The 19,630-nt window shown below is 38.2% G+C and overlaps 8 protein-coding genes, 1 non-coding gene and 2 further genes across 9 annotated transcripts; 6 read left to right on the top strand and 5 right to left on the bottom strand.

The window, feature by feature from the left end:
- Positions 1–25: 25 nt before the first annotated feature.
- On the bottom strand, positions 26–97 carry Ecym_7279. Its single transcript has one exon. It is a non-coding gene; the product is annotated as a tRNA-Asp (tRNA).
- Positions 98–1,814: 1,717 nt separating this feature from the next.
- On the top strand, positions 1,815–2,768 carry MRX21 (Mrx21p; the record flags this gene model as incomplete). Its single annotated transcript, XM_003647889.1, has 1 exon — positions 1,815–2,768. The coding sequence occupies one exon, from the start codon at positions 1,815–1,817 to the stop codon at positions 2,766–2,768; it is 954 nt and encodes a 317-aa protein (XP_003647937.1).
- A 579-nt stretch (positions 2,769–3,347) lies between these two features.
- On the top strand, positions 3,348–3,684 carry MRA1 (Mra1p; the record flags this gene model as incomplete). Its single annotated transcript, XM_003647888.1, has 2 exons — positions 3,348–3,380; positions 3,502–3,684. 2 exons carry the CDS (start codon positions 3,348–3,350, stop codon positions 3,682–3,684), a joined length of 216 nt encoding a protein of 71 aa, XP_003647936.1.
- A 1,110-nt stretch (positions 3,685–4,794) lies between these two features.
- On the top strand, positions 4,795–6,576 carry TIF4632 (translation initiation factor eIF4G; the record flags this gene model as incomplete). Its single annotated transcript, XM_003647887.1, has 1 exon — positions 4,795–6,576. The coding sequence occupies one exon, from the start codon at positions 4,795–4,797 to the stop codon at positions 6,574–6,576; it is 1,782 nt and encodes a 593-aa protein (XP_003647935.1).
- Positions 6,577–6,818: 242 nt separating this feature from the next.
- On the bottom strand, positions 6,819–7,175 carry VMA7 (H(+)-transporting V1 sector ATPase subunit F; the record flags this gene model as incomplete). Its single annotated transcript, XM_003647886.1, has 1 exon — positions 6,819–7,175. One exon carries the CDS (start codon positions 7,173–7,175, stop codon positions 6,819–6,821), a length of 357 nt encoding a protein of 118 aa, XP_003647934.1.
- Positions 7,176–7,604: 429 nt separating this feature from the next.
- Positions 7,605–8,453, top strand: DPC29 (post-initiation translation factor DPC29; the record flags this gene model as incomplete). The annotated part of the gene is made up of 1 exon (XM_003647885.1): positions 7,605–8,453. One exon carries the CDS (start codon positions 7,605–7,607, stop codon positions 8,451–8,453), a length of 849 nt encoding a protein of 282 aa, XP_003647933.1.
- A 598-nt stretch (positions 8,454–9,051) lies between these two features.
- AIM45 (Aim45p) lies at positions 9,052–10,077 on the bottom strand (the record flags this gene model as incomplete). The annotated part of the gene is made up of 1 exon (XM_003647884.1): positions 9,052–10,077. One exon carries the CDS (start codon positions 10,075–10,077, stop codon positions 9,052–9,054), a length of 1,026 nt encoding a protein of 341 aa, XP_003647932.1.
- A 611-nt stretch (positions 10,078–10,688) lies between these two features.
- Ecym_7272 lies at positions 10,689–11,752 on the top strand (the record flags this gene model as incomplete).
- Positions 11,753–12,044: 292 nt separating this feature from the next.
- Ecym_7271 (uncharacterized protein) lies at positions 12,045–13,547 on the bottom strand (the record flags this gene model as incomplete). Its single annotated transcript, XM_003647883.1, has 1 exon — positions 12,045–13,547. The coding sequence occupies one exon, from the start codon at positions 13,545–13,547 to the stop codon at positions 12,045–12,047; it is 1,503 nt and encodes a 500-aa protein (XP_003647931.1).
- Positions 13,548–14,248: 701 nt separating this feature from the next.
- Ecym_7270 lies at positions 14,249–15,521 on the bottom strand (the record flags this gene model as incomplete).
- A 978-nt stretch (positions 15,522–16,499) lies between these two features.
- Positions 16,500–19,442, top strand: Ecym_7269 (uncharacterized protein; the record flags this gene model as incomplete). The annotated part of the gene is made up of 1 exon (XM_003647882.1): positions 16,500–19,442. One exon carries the CDS (start codon positions 16,500–16,502, stop codon positions 19,440–19,442), a length of 2,943 nt encoding a protein of 980 aa, XP_003647930.1.
- Positions 19,443–19,630: the final 188 nt, after the last annotated feature.

Below are 19,630 nucleotides of genomic sequence, written 5' to 3'. Positions count from 1 at the left end.
ATGGCATTAATTCTAATTAAAAAAACACTCACGGTGGGGGTCGAACCCACAATCTTCTGATTAGAAGTCAGACGCGTTGCCATTATGCCACGTGAGCGAGCCTATTGGTCCCTGTGAGAGCCAACTAATGAATACAGTACTCAGGAGTGTGACATGGTTAAAAATGGGAAAAAGCTTATTGAAAAAATAATTGATGGGAATACATTTCATGAAGATATGTCAGGGGGGCTTTGAGAATCTATGAAACCTATTACGATATTATCAGCAAATATATGGTGCATTATAATTTACATGGTTTATTTTTTTTCATTATTGCCATTTTGTGAGTCTGAATGCCCAAATTAATCGATGATATAGGGCACAGACATGTATGTCTTTTCAAATAAGGTGCTTCATAGATCTTTATTTGGATAACATTCACCCTGTAGACTTTATATTAAATATTGCTGTAACATTTAAAACCAATCGAATAGAGATATATTCAAAAATACATTATGCTGCTATATTGACACAAATACCTAAGATGAAGATGATTATTATAAGGTGAGTTCTCCGGTGTTTGCATTGTGGCTATTTCAAAAAGACGAATATAATAACTCTGGGAAACCAGGCTTTGGATCAATTTCCCCACTTTCGTTAATCGTAAATTCAAGTTAAAAGTGTTTACTGTAGGTACCAGATGCAGCACCCAGCAGATCTATGGAAGATCTGTATTAGGTTCTGATTTCGTTGACACATCAATTCAATAATATGTTGATTTCATAAATTGTAATCAGTAAACGCCCATGTCCTGAATTATTCAACTATTTTGTTAAGCAAGGACATCGTCTTCGGCTGACATAACGATGATGTCAACATTAGCGCCATCTGTGCCAACTGTACAATGAAGCACCTAGTGAATATGCAAGACAAAAAGCAGGAATTATAACTATCCTTGAAAGAACAAAGAGCAGCTACGTAATCATTTTCTTTTTTGTTATGTGTTTTTTTTAGTCATCAGATTGTTGTGAGCAGATCATGGTCATATTGAAAGGAGTAAGCTTTGCTTAATTGTTCCTACCATGTGTAAAATATCCAATATCGCTACATTTCAATAAGAGATGTTTAATTGCGATGAAAACAAGAATATTATTAACATTACATGACTGATTATGACAACAATTTACTAATTCGGTTTGTTCCAAGAGTCGAAACATTCATCCCTAGCATATACTTGAAATCAGAAAATTAAAATGAAAATGGCAATGGCAATGGCAACGGCAACAATTATACAATAGGTGGTTGGTGTTTAATATTTGTCATTGTAAATTTTTGTTTTTTAGATTTATTTGAGAGTTCTGTATACTATGTAGTGAACATAGTTGTCTGCCGTCTTAATATTACAGCAATTACGTTGAACGATTTATTTGATATCTTGCTGCAATTATGTAATATGGCATCGACATTTATTAGCAGCTTCAATGTCGGGGAATTTTCATCTTTTGGCTTTACAAATCAACTTTTAACATCGAAAAGCCATATCGTAAGACACGCATAAAGCTTATGCCTATTTTAACTTTAATTCAATCAAAATGCAAGCCAAGAATCAATTAAATAGATGTTGTTTGAAGCCGGAGATGGGGATTAATTTGGTTCTTTGAACAAACGAAAGGAATTATTCAGTCATATTCGTGCATATAGTAAAAATGCTAATTGTAGAACGGTGAAAAAGACACTAACGGAAAAATCAAACTCATTACCTTGGATATATAACATGTGAGAAACTCATCAGGCGCTCGAGAAAGGTGCTGAGTCTCTTGCTTATCTTACCTCCTATGTCGACAGCTACAAGTATCAAGGACTTGGTGAAACAGAATGTGAATGTTGCTTTCGTAGCAGGTGGGATGGGAGGTGCACTTTCACGGACGGTTGTGTCACCATTCGAAAGAGTCAAGATCTTGCTACAAGTTCAGCATTCCACCACAGCATATAACCAAAGTGTCCTTGGGGCTGTTAAGCAGATATATAAAGAGGAAGGAGTTCGTGGGTTATTTCGCGGCAATGGTTTAAATTGTCTAAGAGTGTTTCCTTACACAGCGGTGCAATATACGGTGTACGAGTTCTTCAAGAAAAGAGTTTTCGATGTGCATAAAGCTGGATCCAGACAGCAACTAGATAACTGGGAACGTCTTTTAAGTGGAGCCGTATGCGGTGGCACAAGTGTAGTAGCTACTTATCCTTTGGATTTAGTGAGGACAAGACTATCTATACAAACAGCAAATTTGACAAAATTGAATGCATCCAAGGCAAAGAATCTGAAAAATCCACCTGGTATTGTACAGCTATTAATTCGTACTTATAAAGAGGAAGGTGGTATTGCAGCTTGGTACAGAGGATTGTACCCGACTAGTCTGGGTGTGGTGCCCTTTGTGGCTTTAAATTTTGCACTATATGAATTCATGAAGGGTAGAATACCAAGTGACATTGACCCTCATTGCGCGAACGCATTTAAGTTGAGCATTGGTGCAGTAAGTGGTGGAATTGCACAAACTCTAATTTACCCCTTCGATCTACTAAGAAGAAGGTTCCAAGTTTTAGCTATGGGAGGATCTGAGCTTGGCTTCAAGTATAAAAGTGTGGCCGACGCCCTAATAACCATTGGCAAAACTGAAGGCGTCAAAGGTTACTACAAGGGCCTCACAGCCAACTTATTCAAGGTAATTCCCGCAACAGCCGTCCAATGGTGCGTCTATGAAGTTGTTTCAGATTTCTTAAACTCTTATAATTAAAACAAGCAATAATCCCGTATTAATTTCATATACACGATAGACAGAGACACCCATTTAACTGTATTCTACCAAAAGGAAAAAAATTCAAAACCAGAGAACAGATTGAACTGCCCTTTGTGATTAAGCATTTTCTTCGTGAATATGATAGAAACCACGAACCATTCAACTATAGTTATTTAACGTTCCTTTATTCATCAGCCAATCAAAAGCCCCGAAATCGGCTATGCATTAGTCCGCACCTCTAACACAACATAGGTATAAAGCCAGGCATCTTTAAAGGTCTAAAACAAGATGAATCAGAACAATAGAACCCTGGAGAACCTGCCGACCAATCACCGCTGCAGCTATGGCTTCGATCGTTTGCACAACGTCTCATTACCTCTTCGCAATGGTGCACAGCCGTGCCATCTACGTAGAAAATGATATGGACAAATTTTCTTATCCCGAGTGGTCTTACCATCGAATTTGAAAGTTGTTAAAGCATTAATAGTTTATTGATGTAGTCGACTTACGTTAGTTTGTTATATATATTTCTGCAGTTTCATTGTATATACTATCCGCGTTTCAAATATTACTAAGATGAGAGCAACCCAACTATTATTGAGTGCAGCAGTATGTTTTTTGTTTTTGAGGTCATAACTGATTTTGAGAAGAGGTAGGTAGATGTATCTACCTACATCCCCCAAAATTTAATACCATGTACGATACTAACGTTAATCACTGTTTTGTGTAGAAGAAGAAGTCTGGTATTTCTATCCCAGTGGAGTTGACGCCATTGTTCTTGGCCGTAAGTGTGGCTGTGTGTTCAGGCTGCTGGTTTTCTTTCAAACATTTTGCCTACGATAAATCTTTGAGATTGGCTCAGAACCCACAGCTATCCGCTTTGGATGAAGTTTTAAAGAAGGACGAGGAATAAATAAAATGTGTTTGCGAATCTAACGGTTTTTTCGTTTTTTGTAGTCATATTTAGGGCGTGTTCTGTCGTATTTTCTGGAATTGTTTTCTTCCGTTGACAGGACTCAATTACTAGGAAAGGCCAATCCGTAATTAAACATATCAAATTAGCTTTTGTTTGAATTATTTATATTATTATTGTTATATGACACGATTAAACTTTGGTGGTTATATGTAATGATTTGGTAGATTTATTGCGGAGAAGTTTCAGCATGTGACAAGCGGTAAGGTTTTGAACACTTCAGAGCTTATCAGAATAAAAAGGATGTAGAAAGCGTTGAAAGAACTTCAGTAGGGCTTGTGTTATATTTTTCCCGGTTGGCACAAATCCAGAGAGGAGGATATGGTGCTGATAAAGGTTAGATGCTTTTGCGTTATGCATTGGGAAGGTTGACCATCTTACTTTAAAGAACAGAGCTAGCAGTGAAAGATGGGAGTTTTCTCAACAGAAATAGAACCATAGGTAGGCGCTGAAACATTGCAAAAACAAGAGATTTGTCCATGATCCTTGAAAAGCCAGATGTCCTGAAAATCGTCGATCATTTATTTATATAACATTTTCCAATTGCAACTCCATTATTATAACACTCCACTGGATATGGTAGATATTTAATTCTAGAAAAACAAATAAGATGAAAGAACAACTTTTAGAAGCCATTGGAAAGTCCGCAACACTGACCGATTTAAAAGCATTTAATCAGTAAGTAATAATTAATAAAAGAACTCTAATTTTCCACAAACTAATATTTTAAGTAGCATGCCACCAATAGAACACAATTGTTTACTTTTTTAATGAATTGAAGAACCCCAGAACAGGCCAGTTATAATGTCTGTAGAACAGCTAACAAGTTCGAATAATTCAAGTTTCTGGCCAAATATGTGCAATTAATTCTTAAGGAATATCGCTGACGTTTCAGCTGGCACCGAATATCATTTATTACGTGGTGAAGACACACCCCTGTAATGTTAAGTTAGACAGCATTCAGATTTGGTATCAACTTAACACAAACCAAAAGGAGGTTAATTGACTACAAGAATATCATCTTCAGTGATAAGTCGCCTAATTAAGAAAATGTCAATTGAAGTTTCTTTAACGGTTGGCAAGCTGGATGCTTCATTAGCATTGTTAACGACGCAAAACCACCATGTAATTGAGTTTCCAACTGTTCTTCTTCCAGATAATGTAAAGGCGGGATCCATAGTTAAAATACAAGTTACTGAAGACCTTGAACAAGAAGCACAGGAGCGTTTGAGGTTTGCAAAGATTCAAGATAAGATTCTTGCTAAGTATGGTACTCATGAACCTAAAGCTCCAAAGTTGAGATTGGTTAATGTCACACAAACCAGCTGTGTTCTTGAATGGGACGCTTTAGAGATTGGATCTTCACAATTGTTGTCTTTGGTGCTATTTAAACAGGACTCCCGAGCTTTAAATATTCCAAACCCAATGAATTCAACATCTACTAAGATTTCGGGGCTTTCTATCGATACTGATTATGAGTTTCAATTAAAAATGTCTACCACGTCAGGTAAGTTCTGGTCTAATCAGTTGAAAGTACGTACCCATAAAATGACTGATATGTCGGGTATCACTGTGTGTTTAGGACCCTTAGTTAAATCAGGTGATGTTACTAAAGAACACATGGAAGTCAGTTTAAAGGCCATTGGTGCTAAACCATTGCAAAAGCGGGTATCCCTAGATACTACCCATTTTGTTTGCAATGATGCACAAAGTGATGACAAGGAATTGGCCAGAGCCAAAAATGGCAACATACCCGTAGTTAGACCAGAATGGATACGAGCATGTGAGTTAGAGAAGCGGATAGTGGGTGTAAGGGGGTTCTACTTAGATGTCGATAGCTCTACCTTAGAGAGTTATCGATTTGTAGATAAAGGAGGAGCTGATAGTGCTAAACAGCTTCCTGGTTTACCAGAAACTTCGGTTGAGAAAGCAGGACCATCGGAAGTGAAACAGGATCTGGGGTCTACCGCTGACACTAATGAACATGCAGAACCATCTGAAAATGAAGAAGATGAAGAAGAAGAAGCGGAAGAAGAAGAAGCGGAAGAAGAAGCAGCTGATGTGGAGAGCGTGAGTCTAAAGGATGAAGCTCCATTTGATGATGATGTGGAGACCGTAAGTCTTAAGGACGCAGAAAGGGAGGATCATAAACCTGTAGAAGGTATGAGGGAAGCATTGGTTGTAGATTTGGGTGATGAAAACAAGGGAAACGGTTTGGATGACTCAGAAACAGAAGCTGCCATTATCCCAGATCAACAGTCTAATGTTGAGATCACCAACAATCTCAACGTCCAAAAATCAACAGATAAGCCTGTAGATACTACCGACACCTCTAAAGTATTTATAGAGGATACAGGAACAACAATTGTGGAACTAAAAGATAAATTGGTAGAGAAAGAGAACAATGTGTTACCACCAATTTCTCAAGAGTCAAAAGTCACTATTAAGGATCTTAAACACGAGTCTAAGCATGAAATAGTTACAGATGAGATAAATAGGAATAATGAAAAAAGTGCTCCCGTTGAAAAACCTCTCGTAATTGAAGATTCAGAACTTAAAACCTCTGAATCTCATGCTGAAGGTGATGTTTTGGATGCTGATGCCAAAAAGACCCCCGCAAGTATTGACCGTGCAAAAGATAGTGATGATGACACCATTCAATTGCCAGAGGAAACCGGCTCCAAAGATGCAACTGGCACTGATGACTCCAAAACATCTAATATCAATGAAGAGGCCCTAGCTCCCACTGCTTCTAATACTTCATCAATTGTTAGCACACATGCAGGGAATAAAAACAAAAAATATAGAAAAAAAAAAGGCAAAAAATGGTAGATTAGAACTGGTAACACTGGTTAATGCAGTCTCATAAGTGTTTTTTATTAATTAAGTAGTCGTATCACTAATTAAAGAAAAAATACTGACCGAAATCTTTCTATAGAATATAATTTCAAACTTATGTTAGGACCTATCTATGCCTGCTTTTTTACTAAAGAATCAGGCACTCCTTATGGAACATAAAGAGACACCATATATGCGTCATCGATAATATTATATTATCAAAAAGAAGACTCTGTTCACTCTCCAAATAATCTTTTGACCCTTCTCAATACACTGTCTTTCTCAGGATCGTAAGGATGGTCCTTAGATGGTATTTCCAAAATAGCCGGAAAAGCTTCCCTAAAATTATCTATCTGTACCCTTATCTCTTCTGCAATATGCTGGTTAATCAACAATATAGCAATATCATTTCTGACTCGACAAAACTTCTCAAATGCTTCACTAACTTGTTCACGAGTAGTAATACCTTCCTTATAGACAAAGAAATTCTTCTCCTGCGTAGATGGTGTAACTTGACCCACTCCTGCTAACAGCAACCCTGTAATACTATCCTCATCTGCAATGACTGCGATTAACGTGCGCTCTTCGGACATCTTTAGACCGCCTTTTGAGCAAGGTTATTATCACTTCACGATGATTAATTTGACTAAAACTCCTTTATTTGGTGGTGGTTTCGGCTTTTAATTTTTAGTTAAGAACTTGAAACCCAATGGGCCATTGCCGTCCGAGGTGTTAAGATGTACAAACTACTTTTACATTCCTTATACATCTCATAAGAATTATGCTGAATGGTTATAAAGTCTGATTAAGATACTCGATAATAACATCAACGTTATTATCCAAGCATTTTTTCAGATGTTCTCTGTGCAGATATTAAAGTTTCCCATGCATTAAGTTGAAGATTCATCTCTGATTATTGGTTAAGTTTGAAAAATGGAATTTTCAAAGCGAATAACATTTTGAAATATTATCCAACACAGTGTTATCATATTGGATCTGAATATAGGGATAGGCTGCGAGTTATGGTATTCAGGTTCAGGGTTAGGGCATTAGAAAATGTACGGCACACTAATCGTTGCATGCATACTACGGTTGTAGCCAAATCAGGTCACAGCAAATGGTCCACTATAAAACATGACAAGGCAAAAAATGATTCGTTAAAAAATAATCTTTTTAACAAATATGCTAATCGAATTGCCGTTGCGGTGAAAGTTGGTGGATCAGCAGATCCACGTATTAATATTAGATTAGCGACCGCTATTGAGGAGGCTAACAAGGCCAATGTGACTAAGAAAGTTATAGAAAATGCAATTAAGAAAGGTTCTGGGGTTCCAGGTAGTAAAAATAATGCCGAAACCTACACCTATGAAGGTGTGGGCCCAGGTGGTGTTGCTTTTGTTATCGAGGCGTTGACAGACAATAGAAATCGAACAGTTAGTAATGTCAGAGGAACGTTCAATAAGCATAATGGTAACCTGACTTCTACGTTATATTTCTTTATGAGAAAAGGGTTTGTTGGGGTTCGACCACCTAATACATATGAAAATTTCGACGCAGTACTTGAAAGGGTTGCAGAGATAGAAGGGGTCGATGACTTGGAAGTTTGTAATCAGAACTCTGCCGAGAGTATTGAACGAACGCCTTCAGAGTTGTATGAGGTTATAACTGAGCCTACCACAACAAATCAAGTTGCGAGTTCTCTGAAAGAGCAAGGTTTTGATATTGTAAATATTGGTATTAGGTACATTCCAAAGAGTGATATGATTGTACAAATTACAGATCCAGTTGTTAGGGAAGAACATGAAAAGCTTGTTAGCCAACTAAACGATATTGATGACATTACTGATGTCTACACAAATTTACGGCATTGATATGTCGTCTCTATCTCACTTGGGCTTTGTTGTTAATAATTCGACCTTGTCAAGTTTCTAGAAATTTCCGAGTAAATCTTCATTCTTCATTCTTTATGATTACAGTGACGATCTTTTAGATTGACCTTAGTGGGGAGTATTCGAATTGGAAGAGATATAAAGTTCAGTTTTCTTTGTAGATTGTATATAGAATTCAAGTATATGAATGCACGCTGTCAATTGTTAATTAGATGGAGTATGTGTTTGAACCGAGGGGAACGTGGTAAGTAATGGTGTCCAGCGTTCGTATGCTTCTGGTGTACGAATATTATTCAGTAGACGAAAGCGTAATAGGATAACCGACATGTAAGAATTCTAACTGGCAATAAACAAACAAACAAACAAACAAAAAAATACTATCTCCTACCCAAGGTATTATAAACATCAACTGTTGACATGTTTGAATAGTGTTACTTGTTGCTGTATTACATATATTTACAGTATCTGGCATTCCTAACAGATAGTACACTTGAAAGGTTATAGCCACCTCTGCCTAAAACCCCCCCCCCCCCCAAAAAAAAAAACTGTTAAATGAAGGGAGTAAAAACCATCTAATTCTTCATTGCTTTAGTTTTTCAGTCAGACGGGGAATGATCTCATTTAAATCACCTACAAGGCCATAATCCGCTATCTGGAAGATTGGTGCCTCTGGATCTTTGTTAATGGCTACAATGGTTTTAGAATCTTTCATACCAGCTAGATGCTGGATTGCACCAGATAAACCTACAGCGACATATAAATCTGGGGCAATGATTTTCCCAGTTTGGCCAACTTGTAAGGAGTTGTCACAGAAACCTGCGTCAACAGCTGCTCTGGTAGCCCCAATACCAGCGCCCAAAGCATCTGCTAAAGGCTGAACAAGTTTTTCAAATGTCTCCTTATTCTTCAAACCACGCCCACCTGAGACAACTCTCACAGCGGAACCCAAGTCAGGTCTTTCAGACTGTACTAAACTTGCACCCTCCCACTTAACATCAAGGTCTGAAACCTCCACAACGGGAGCTTCCTCAACAACAGCATCGTTAGACCCTGATGCAACCATATCAAACGAAGAAGATCTCACACTAATCAACACCTTTGACTGTGTATCCTCCACTGTAATCAGCGCATTACCTGCGTAAATAGGCCTCACAAACGTCTTGTTATTGTTGATGGTAATGACATCGTTCACTGGCTGCACATCTAAAAGAGCACCAATACGGGGCAAGATGTTCTTGCCAACAGCAGAAGCAGAAACAATAAAATGACTATATTCCTGGTCTTTTAACAATTCAACACATAGCGGTGTAACCCTCTCCGGTAAATAATTTTCATATACCGCATTCTTAGCTACCATAATCTTCTTCAACTGAGGACAATCGAGCTCATTCAACTGTCCCACAGCAGCATCTGTACTAGAACCAACCAATAATGCAGTTATGGGATTACCCAGCTGTGTCGCTGCTTTCAAAGCAGATAAAGAAGATACTGCTATACCGCCTGTTCTATCGGTTTCAACAAATGCCAATGTAGAAGAAAACCTATAACGTAATACCCTGCCGAAGGCGCCAGGGAATCCAGATCTGCCTGCCATAAACCTAAACATAATGTGTCAATCTATGTTCAAAAGGCTATACCTTATCAAAACTCATAAACTCGCTCTCTGCAAATGTTGATAATATTGGATATTATGCTTTATTAAGCGTCACCGAGATGTATAATTTTTCATATATTTTATAAGCAAGAGTCAGCCAGCGTCATTAAAAATTTGCAATATTTAAAACTTTGATCAAGAAAAGTTGGCACAGAGCTGCTGATTTAGCTGATGATATTGAGCGATTTGCATTTCAGCAACTCTCCAGGGCACAATTCAGTCGTTATTTTGTATGTGACTGAGCATATGAGAGTCTTACAACTGGCAATTAATGCGATCTTATAGCCCTTTGGTTTTTTGTGTCATATGCACCCCACCAATATCTTGTCTGTATATACCAAAGAACTGTTACAATTAGGTCTCAAGGTGTTATTTAGATGATATGGATGGAAGAATTTAGATTACAATATCCACTGTTGTGGAGATAGTTGTCTGTATATCACATATACTGGATGTGGTGAACAACAGTATGGAAGTTTATCTACATAATGAATGTATGAGCTTCGAAACAACAAGGAGTCCCCGGAACGGGAAACAGACGACTTCATGCTTGACTCTTTAAAATGGAACACGAGCAACATAATCCACACGGTAAAAAAAGTCGTAATTCAAAGGATATGTTAGATTACGATGAGCTTGTGGACCAAGTGTTGGGATATTTGAAGGAGCATATGGATAAAAACTACTGTGTTGCAGTGATGATAGTAGGATCGCCAGGATCAGGTAAGTCTTCAATTGCAGTGAACTTACAGAAAAAGCTTAATGAGAGGTTCGAGCGTTGTATCTCTAGTAGAGATGATCCTATTAGTGTTTCATCCAAGACTTGTAATGAATTTCTGCACGAGGATATCCCTGTTGCGTCGACGGCATTGGTTGATGAGGTTTTAACAGGCTTTTTCGGGCATGTAGAAGATTTGGGCTTCAAACCGAGGAAGTTCACTGATGGCGATGGTTCGACAATTGTATTCGGAAGGGGGGATTGCCCAATTCCATTAGAATTTCCAGTGAAGTGCAGGCTACTCCACTACCAGTTCAGATAGCTCAAGTAGTTCCTATGGATGGATTTCATTTATCGAGAGCACATTTAGACCATTTCAAGGATCCAGAAGTGGCACATGCACGTCGTGGATCACCCTCAACCTTCGACAGTAACAGTTATTTACAGCTATGCAGGTTCCTATCAAAGTTCTGTGCACGCAAGCCAATGAAACCATCCCGTACTGACGAAGATTTAATGAATCATATTTCTGAGACATTTCAGGAATGTCCATCGATATACTTCCCAGGCTTCGACCATTCATTAAAAGACCCTGTTAGGAACCAAAATTGTGTGAATTGTTTTACTAGGGTTCTTATCTTTGAAGGTTTGTATTTAATGCTCGATAAAGAAAATTGGTCCCAAGTCTATCCTACAATAGCAGAAGCTGTTTCACCATTAATATTTCAGATTGAAATTGATGAAGAAGTAACTGAGACTCGTGTTGCCAAAAGACATGTTGAATCAGGTCTTGTTGATTCAATTGAAGCTGGAATCGAAAAATTTCGTAGCAATGACTTGCTCAACTCAAGATTTATCAAAGCGCATTCATTGCACGCTGATAAAGTATACACTATAAGAAATGACTGAACGATTGTTCTGCACGCCACGATTTCTTAGTTAGGAATAAGCACAAAGGCACTAACTTGAAAATCTTACTGTATGAGATGTACATGATTCACATTAGCAAGTTTCCTGATGATGTCATTAAGGAGCATTATGAATAAAAACTGCAATATAGCGGTAGTTGAACAATCGAAGGCCTGGAAGTAAGAGACAGCATGAAAAAAGGAATCCCAAATCATCCCCCCTCCCCTCCCTGATTTTTATTACTTCACAGTTAGACTGCTTACATTTACATACATCGTAAACCACTAAATATCTATGGGCTATCTGTCGCTGGTCCATTCTTTGACTTCCTTCTGTTTAACATCTTACTGCCAGTGAGTTTTAACTCAAATTCCATAGAGCAGTTAGGTGCTGTCATGGAATCTTCAAAATCAGCAACAGAGTGATCTGAAACGGCTACAAGGGAGCTCCTACTCTCAAAGCATAGAGTTCCAGAAGAAGAAGTACCTTTATTACCTGTTGGTGAAATATTCAATTTTCGACTTGTAACCGAATGAGGCATCGGTGTCCTAGGCATGAACTTTTTACCCTTTACGTTTGAGTTAGTGGATAAAAAGTCATATTCCGAAACAGGATGGACAGTATGCATTGGGATGAAAGATTCTTCACGAGGCCGCTTTTGTGGATATTCATTTAGGAAGACGCATGGAGAAAGGAAATTTGGTTGCGAATCATCATGGTTTACGTCTTCATCGTCATCGTCTTCATCGTCATCGGCATCTTCATCGTCATCGGCATCAGCATCGTCCTCATCTTCGTCATCTTCGTCATCATCCTGATCGCTCAGATCATCACTTGTAATAGACTTATTGTCATCGTCATAATTTGCATCCCGACCTTTGTAATCTTCATCTTCGTTATGATATTCAGAGCTTGGATCAGAACAATAATAATTCTTGTTGGCTTGTTCTGACATGCCTACGGGCAATGGAACTGCCTTCGGAAACGGTGTCCTGGGAAGTTTGCTAATGGTATCTTTGGGTTCATTTCGACGTATCAAAATGCCATTAAGATTTTCCGAAAGCGATTTGTCAGTCGCAGATGGCTTATCCCATGTCACTATCCTTGCGTGAGGATTTACGGCAGACATAAGCATCTTGGGTCCAATTTCGTCTTCATCCTGAAGACCTTTATAATAATTAACTTTCTCACAACCGACCTGATACCCAACCAGTTTATCCTCGACCCCATTTTCACTACACCCTTGATTTTTTTTAGCCGTTGCAGTGTTACCGCATGATGAAGTTGTGTTATGTTCACCCGATCCTGAGATCTCAAGGGGGGATCTAGAGATATCTCCAGAAGGGTGACCCGTGTGATTTTCTATACCAGTTAGAAAATCACTCTCAGATGGGTTACCCACAGTACCTTCTCCCTGGACAACACCCGTTTCGCCTTCCACACATTTACTCTCCGCACTGGAATTTGGCCGATTCACGACTGGTTCTTCAGTTGAATAATTGAAATAATCGTCACCTTCCTCCTGTAGTTCAGATCTGCCGTACACAAGACATATTTGCCCATCTGAAACGAAACTGTCAACAGGCGTATTATCCAGTTGAACTTCTTTTGCAGCTTCATTAGTTCGTTCACCACCCGTTTCACCATCTGCATTCAAAAGCACTTTAACGAAACAGTCTTTACAAAGCTGATCTATGGCCCTATATACAACGTAATCATCAGTGGATAAAACCTTTCCCTTCAGAGTATAGTTATTGGACTTCGAATGTAGGACCTGAAAATCTGCATCAACCATTGCAACCCGGGTCTTACAATAGAGACTGGAGCAAAGGGAAACGACAGTGTATGCGTGTGTGTATATATATGTACTCGCTGTTGTAGAAGTGCAAGATAAACTGCATCAAAAATTGGGATTTCAGGAAAAGGGAATAACGATGGTACCAGACAAATTTGTGTAGTTCCTTGCAAGAATTAATAACTTAAGATGAGGCCATCGAAAATGATCCAAAAATAGTAAGAGCATATAAGAACAGTACTCTCTAACCACAATGGACCCCCGCGAGGACAAGCTTTTGGCCAACGGGTGGTAGCGATCAATTGAGACCGTTACGCTTTTAACAAAATGAATAATGATTGCTACTTCAGCTCTGTTTCAAGTAAACCTTTCTTTCCCCAAGCTGCACAAGGATCATTCCGGTGTATTAACGAACAGTAGCTACATTGATATGCCGTCGGCTTCTAAGAAACTATAGACTGGCATTCTAAGGAGCGTTCTGACCATTCTGAAAGAGGGCGACGGAGGATATGTGTATGTTGCCCACCATGTAAATTGCGGTTACTTTTCAGAGAAATTTTAATCCAATGTATCATGTCCAAAAGGGAAAAACACTGCATTCCTTAACATGTCACCTTATTAAGAATTTGAATTCCTACGTGGGCGTAGGGTACTTTTGAAGGGCGACCGTTTTCAACGGTAGAGAGGAAATTATCGGATTATCACTCAAAATGGCGTTCGGTAAAACTATTACTATCACCAGAAGTGCTTAGGGTACGGGATTCTGATCCCTCTTGAACTACTTTCATTAGCGAATCCACATACTCCGCAGCAGAGCAGCGTTGGTGGGTTAAAACGTCGCACTGGGTTTCTCTTTCTAGTTGTTGTACTTGTTGAACGTAGGCTGTCATGCCTTGAGTTTGGAATTGCTCAGCTAAATTCCAAAAGGACACCGCATTACTGTTTAATCGTGCTAGGGATAGTAGTTGTAATACGCAGCCCTCGGTAGCTATATCCTAGATGAAGTCTTTCAAGGTTTTTTCTGCCAAGCCATGGGTATCTAGTTGAAACTGAGAGATAGATTGTGTACAAGTCTAACATGTGAGTACACGCTGTGAATACTGCTAGCGAATTTGCGGGCTTGTGACAAGTCAAGGGTTTTTGTTTCTAGCCAGATCATGTCTAGATAAGGGGAGTATTGCAGAGACCTTTGAATGGCTAGTTCAAGGGAGGCTTTCATCATATAGTCATTCTTTCGTCTTAGATGCGTCCAAGTCTAAATGAATATCCTTGTTTGGAACAACCTATTTAACAGCTGGTTTCATGTCCCGCAGGGACATATAGTTTCCGAATCATTTTGTCCTCAGTTTGGCCTTCATGACCAGGTGGGCCTAGTATTCAGCCCCCAGTAGTTTGGTGCTGTACCGCTTCTTCAAATTTTAGAAGTTCATTGTCGTAGTACCAGCGTGCATCTTGTAGCCATTAGCTGATATTCCCTTTGTTTCAAAGTTGTTAAGGTCTCTGAAATTGGGATAGCAGCTGGTGCAGTAATCTCCTGTATATGTTAGTGATATCTCGTCACTGGTGCTGCTTAGCGATTTTGAATTTGCTGAGTCAGTTCTAGCTATAATTAAGTTGCTAATACCCATGATATCCCATTGAAACCTGGTTGGCACTAATCTTGTGATATGTGTGGATGTGGGGAACAATTATGGTAGGTGAACAGGCCTACCCTGAAATATAGACTGCCTGAATGTTATCACAACGAGCCAATTGGCTCATTTGAACTGGGTCAATCACGCTTAAAGTGTAAGCAGGTTGTCCCTTATTAAATTCTCTTCCAACAAATTGAATAATGAGCCTGAATGGAAAATAAGTAACCTAGGTAAACCAATGTCCCACTGTTTTTTACCACATCCAATGGCTCATTATGCCTCGTTATGTGAGCGAACCTAGATGATCTCCACCGATCGGCGACGTTTGTAACTTGTTCATTTATAAACTACTTGGTAGCCTTTTCTACTGTTGATTCTAAACAACAATATAACCTTGGAAAGCTGATTTTGGTGATTATTTATACAATAAAGACTGACTTACAGTTCTTGGCTACCTTCCATAATATCAATGGGTAAAAAGCATCACATTAGAAACCAGATTAGCCGCAGACTTCATTTCATTTATAAACATAAAGGTTTTAATGAAGTCATCATACTTCCTTTAACTTCAAACTTAGAGAATCCATCAATGTACTACCCATATTTTATCCAATATTATCCAATAGTGTACGCAGCTTATATCCCCCTTAAACTCATGTACTTGCATATAGTAATAACTAGGACAATTGAGGTGTTATTGTATAAACCATGGAAAATATTGACAGGTTTCTACTAATAAATCAAATCAATAGTGACTGGATTCATCCAAAATAGGTTTGCTCCCAGTAAAGTGTTTGAAGAAACATTAGAACACCATATATATATATATATATATATATATATATATATAATGTATGTATGTATGTATGTATTGATTGGGAAATCCCGCGGAAGTTTAATGTAATGGACTTAGAATATTTTGGTCTGCAGATAACGAGCAACCATACTGAAAGAACAACTGAAGCAAGATCACCGAAAACTCAAACCGAATTCCGGGTTTCTTCACTTTAAATAATTAATGGATTTTGTAGTGTCGCGTGATGTATAAAATCAATTACTACAAAGAAAAGAAAATGCTGACATAATGCGTCAGCGTCAGATGTCAGAGGTCACAATGAGGTTAAAAGAGTAGGAACGCAAAGAAGAGTATTGTGCAACGTAGTACTCAATGTAGCACATAAAATGATCATATAGGAAATGGAAGGGCCATTGTCTTTTCTGACGCAAGAATTTAATAACTTTAAATAGAGAAGATATCACCACAATCATCATTATCTTATCTCTCGAGACTTTGAAGAGTTCAAGCAAAGGAGCCACTATGAACCAATATTCAATATCAGATTGCTCAAAGCAGTCTTTAATAGAATCACAATCAACACCGCCCTCTGCTGCATCATCATCAACAGATTCTGACTCCAATAGATACTCCGACGACTATCGGTTACAAAACGTTTTGACGCCAACTAAATCTCTAAGACATGTTATATCTGCTACTGATAGTGCAAAAAATACTGCTAACGGCAGTTACTGGAAAGAGAAAGCTCTAGGCCGGTGGAGGCGACCATCTTTGTTGTCTCCTAAAATAAAGAAGTTGAGACGAGTCAGGTCATCATCTGCTGCTTCATCAAAGGATTCTAAGAGGAGGGGAAAGGGTAGTCTTGAAAGTTGTTACTATACTAGAAAAAACAATTCTACAGGGACATTGAATGATTTTGGACTGAGGAACATACGTAGCGAGGAACAGATGTTATACTGTGGTGAGAATGAAGATGATTACTCGCAGTATGAGCCTGATATCATTGAAAAAATCAAGTTAAGAAAAAACATGGCATATCAAAACAAATTGAAAAAGCTTGCATCTAACTCACCAGTTCACTTATTGTATCAATCATGGAAGGAAACTAGAGGTTATTCTAACTCTGTTTCCGTTTTTTGGAATCATATGAAGTTTTATTTCAAAACACAATTTGAGAAAGATGATTATGTACCATTTAATCCTGAAACTTACTCGATTTCTGAGGAATATGAAGATATAGCAAAATTTGAATGTGTTGGTAGAGCTATGTCTTTAGATATGAAGGAAATGACACCAGATTGGAGGAAGTTTCTACCATCACCTCCATCCAGCTCTGGAAGCAAAGAAACAAGGCCTGAAGGAGCCGCTAAAGTCGCATTTGGCCCGAGGCAACAATTTGAAGTCCAAGAGTTCGATGCAGAAGCTCCTCCCACAGCATGTTCAAGAGTGGGTAACGAAAAGACAAACAGTTTAACCAAGGGTTCCCTTAAGCCATCATCTAGACATACACTAGAAGATGAAAAATATTGTTATAGACAGACAACTGAAGCGGTAGCTTATCCACATGACTGTATCCGAGGATTAATTTACAAACTCTACAATATTGTTGGTTATGATACAGAACTAGCAGATGTAAACGATCTTGCATTTAACTTAGAGGTTCTAGCAGCATGCATTGCTAGCAATAATAAAAAAGTTATGAAAAGATTAATGGATAAAAATAAAGAATCGGCTTTCTTGAGGAACAGCATCAGGGATCTGTGTTACCAAATAAATGAGATGCAAGTAACAATCGAAGAGCTAGATTATAAAGTTTCTCAATTAACTGAAAAACTAACGAAAGAGAGGGAATCCCATAAGAACAAGGTTGAAAGTCTACGTGATGAATTGGTATATTTCAAGAACTTTTCAAACAAAAGGTTTTCTGTCTTGATTAATGAACAATCTACACTAATCAGCAATATGAACAAATTCTTCAAGGAATCCAATTATTCCATATGGAACAGTGACACTCAATCGGTTTTGAGATCTTTTGCAACCACTATAGATTCCAGAGTAGGAGAATTTGGTATATTTCATGAAATGAACAAAGAACTTCTAAACGAAAATGAAAGACTAAGAAAGGAATTAAACATTTACAAGGATTCTCCATATCTAGAAAAAGAATGCCAAAGACTAGTAGCTGTCATGGAAGAAAAGAATGAAACAATTTCCCAATTGACGCAGCTTAAGGAAAATTACAGGGAGCTGCTCGTCAAGAAAGCTGCAATGCAAAAGGAGCTCGGAGTTTTAAGAAAACACACTGAAGATTTAGAACGGCAAATAAATACTATGGAGGAAAGTCATAAGAAGCAATTAAAAGAATTATCAAAGTTATCGGTTAAACAGCGGCGTAAAAGTTTAGGCTTCTTCGATGAAAAGTTATACCAAGAAGAAATTCATAGCCTAGAAATTCAGTTGGAAGAAGCTCGGGATAAGTTGCTTCTATCAGTCGAAGAAATCACCGAATTACATGATAAGATTGCACTGGTTGAAATGGAGAAAAACGAGATCAATAATGAAAAAAAGGATATTGTAGAAAGTTTGATGACTGCTAAAGCTGAATTTCAACAAAGGGAATTGGAACATATGTCTTTGGCGGAGCAATTAGAAAATGAATCGGAAATCAAGAATCGTGTGTTAAACAAGTGTTTACACATCATAAATAGGTACCAGTTCGAATTGCAATCATCTAACTGTGGTAAGAAACGTGATAGGTTCCGTACCGTATTCCATTATTTAACTAGTCGTCAAAAAGATTTAAAGGAAGTATCCGAATGGATCGAAACAGAGGTAATTAAACAAATAAACTCTGCAAGCGCCATTAAAAACGATGAGTTGGGTTCTCAGCGATCTGAATCAACACAGGAAAATTCAGCATACAACACAGGAAGTTCTTCGATATATTCCACAATGCCAGAAAATACTTCTGCCGTTTCTATACAACCATTTTCTCCAACTCCACTACTTCTAACTAATTTCAATATTCATAGGAATAATAAGGAAAAGGAACACACCCTCGACCCACCATCTACTTCAAATAGCATCGCTGTATCATCATCCGGCGACCGGAACGCGTTCGACCAGACTTCAATTGTTACTCTCAATGAAACCTTGAATCTAGAATCGGCAGAAAATCATGAGATGGCAAATGTAAACGATGATTCTTCCGACGGAACCATGAGGACTCTTATGGACTTCAGGTATGGAATTGATGGCTTGGGAGCACAAAAAGTGAGTCAATTAATGAAAGGAAGACCCAAAACAGGTCCACCAGATGATAATGAATCAGCACATTCCGCCTCATTAAAGATATCGGAAAATTCGGGAACTATGTGGGCCAATACAGATAAATCATCTCAAGAAGAAAAGGCCTCACCAATGCGTTTTATTGAATTAATATCTTCAGATGACGAATCGTTTTAATATCCACATAAAATCTCCACCAAGGGATCAATACATACATACCTTCAGCACATGATGTTAGTATTTAATAATACACTTATACAATGTGTATGATACATCCCAGACATTAAACTCAGCTTGCTTATAGGTTACTGGTTTTAGCACAAATTTAGATATGTTCCATCATTTTGCTTAATTTGTTCTAGACT

The sequence above is a fragment of the Eremothecium cymbalariae genome, chromosome 7 (assembly GCF_000235365.1).
Source record: "Eremothecium cymbalariae DBVPG#7215 chromosome 7, complete sequence".
Classification (NCBI taxonomy): domain Eukaryota; kingdom Fungi; phylum Ascomycota; class Saccharomycetes; order Saccharomycetales; family Saccharomycetaceae; genus Eremothecium; species Eremothecium cymbalariae.
Note: the sequence above shows the minus strand (reverse complement) of the source record. Positions and strands in the feature narration are given on the sequence as shown.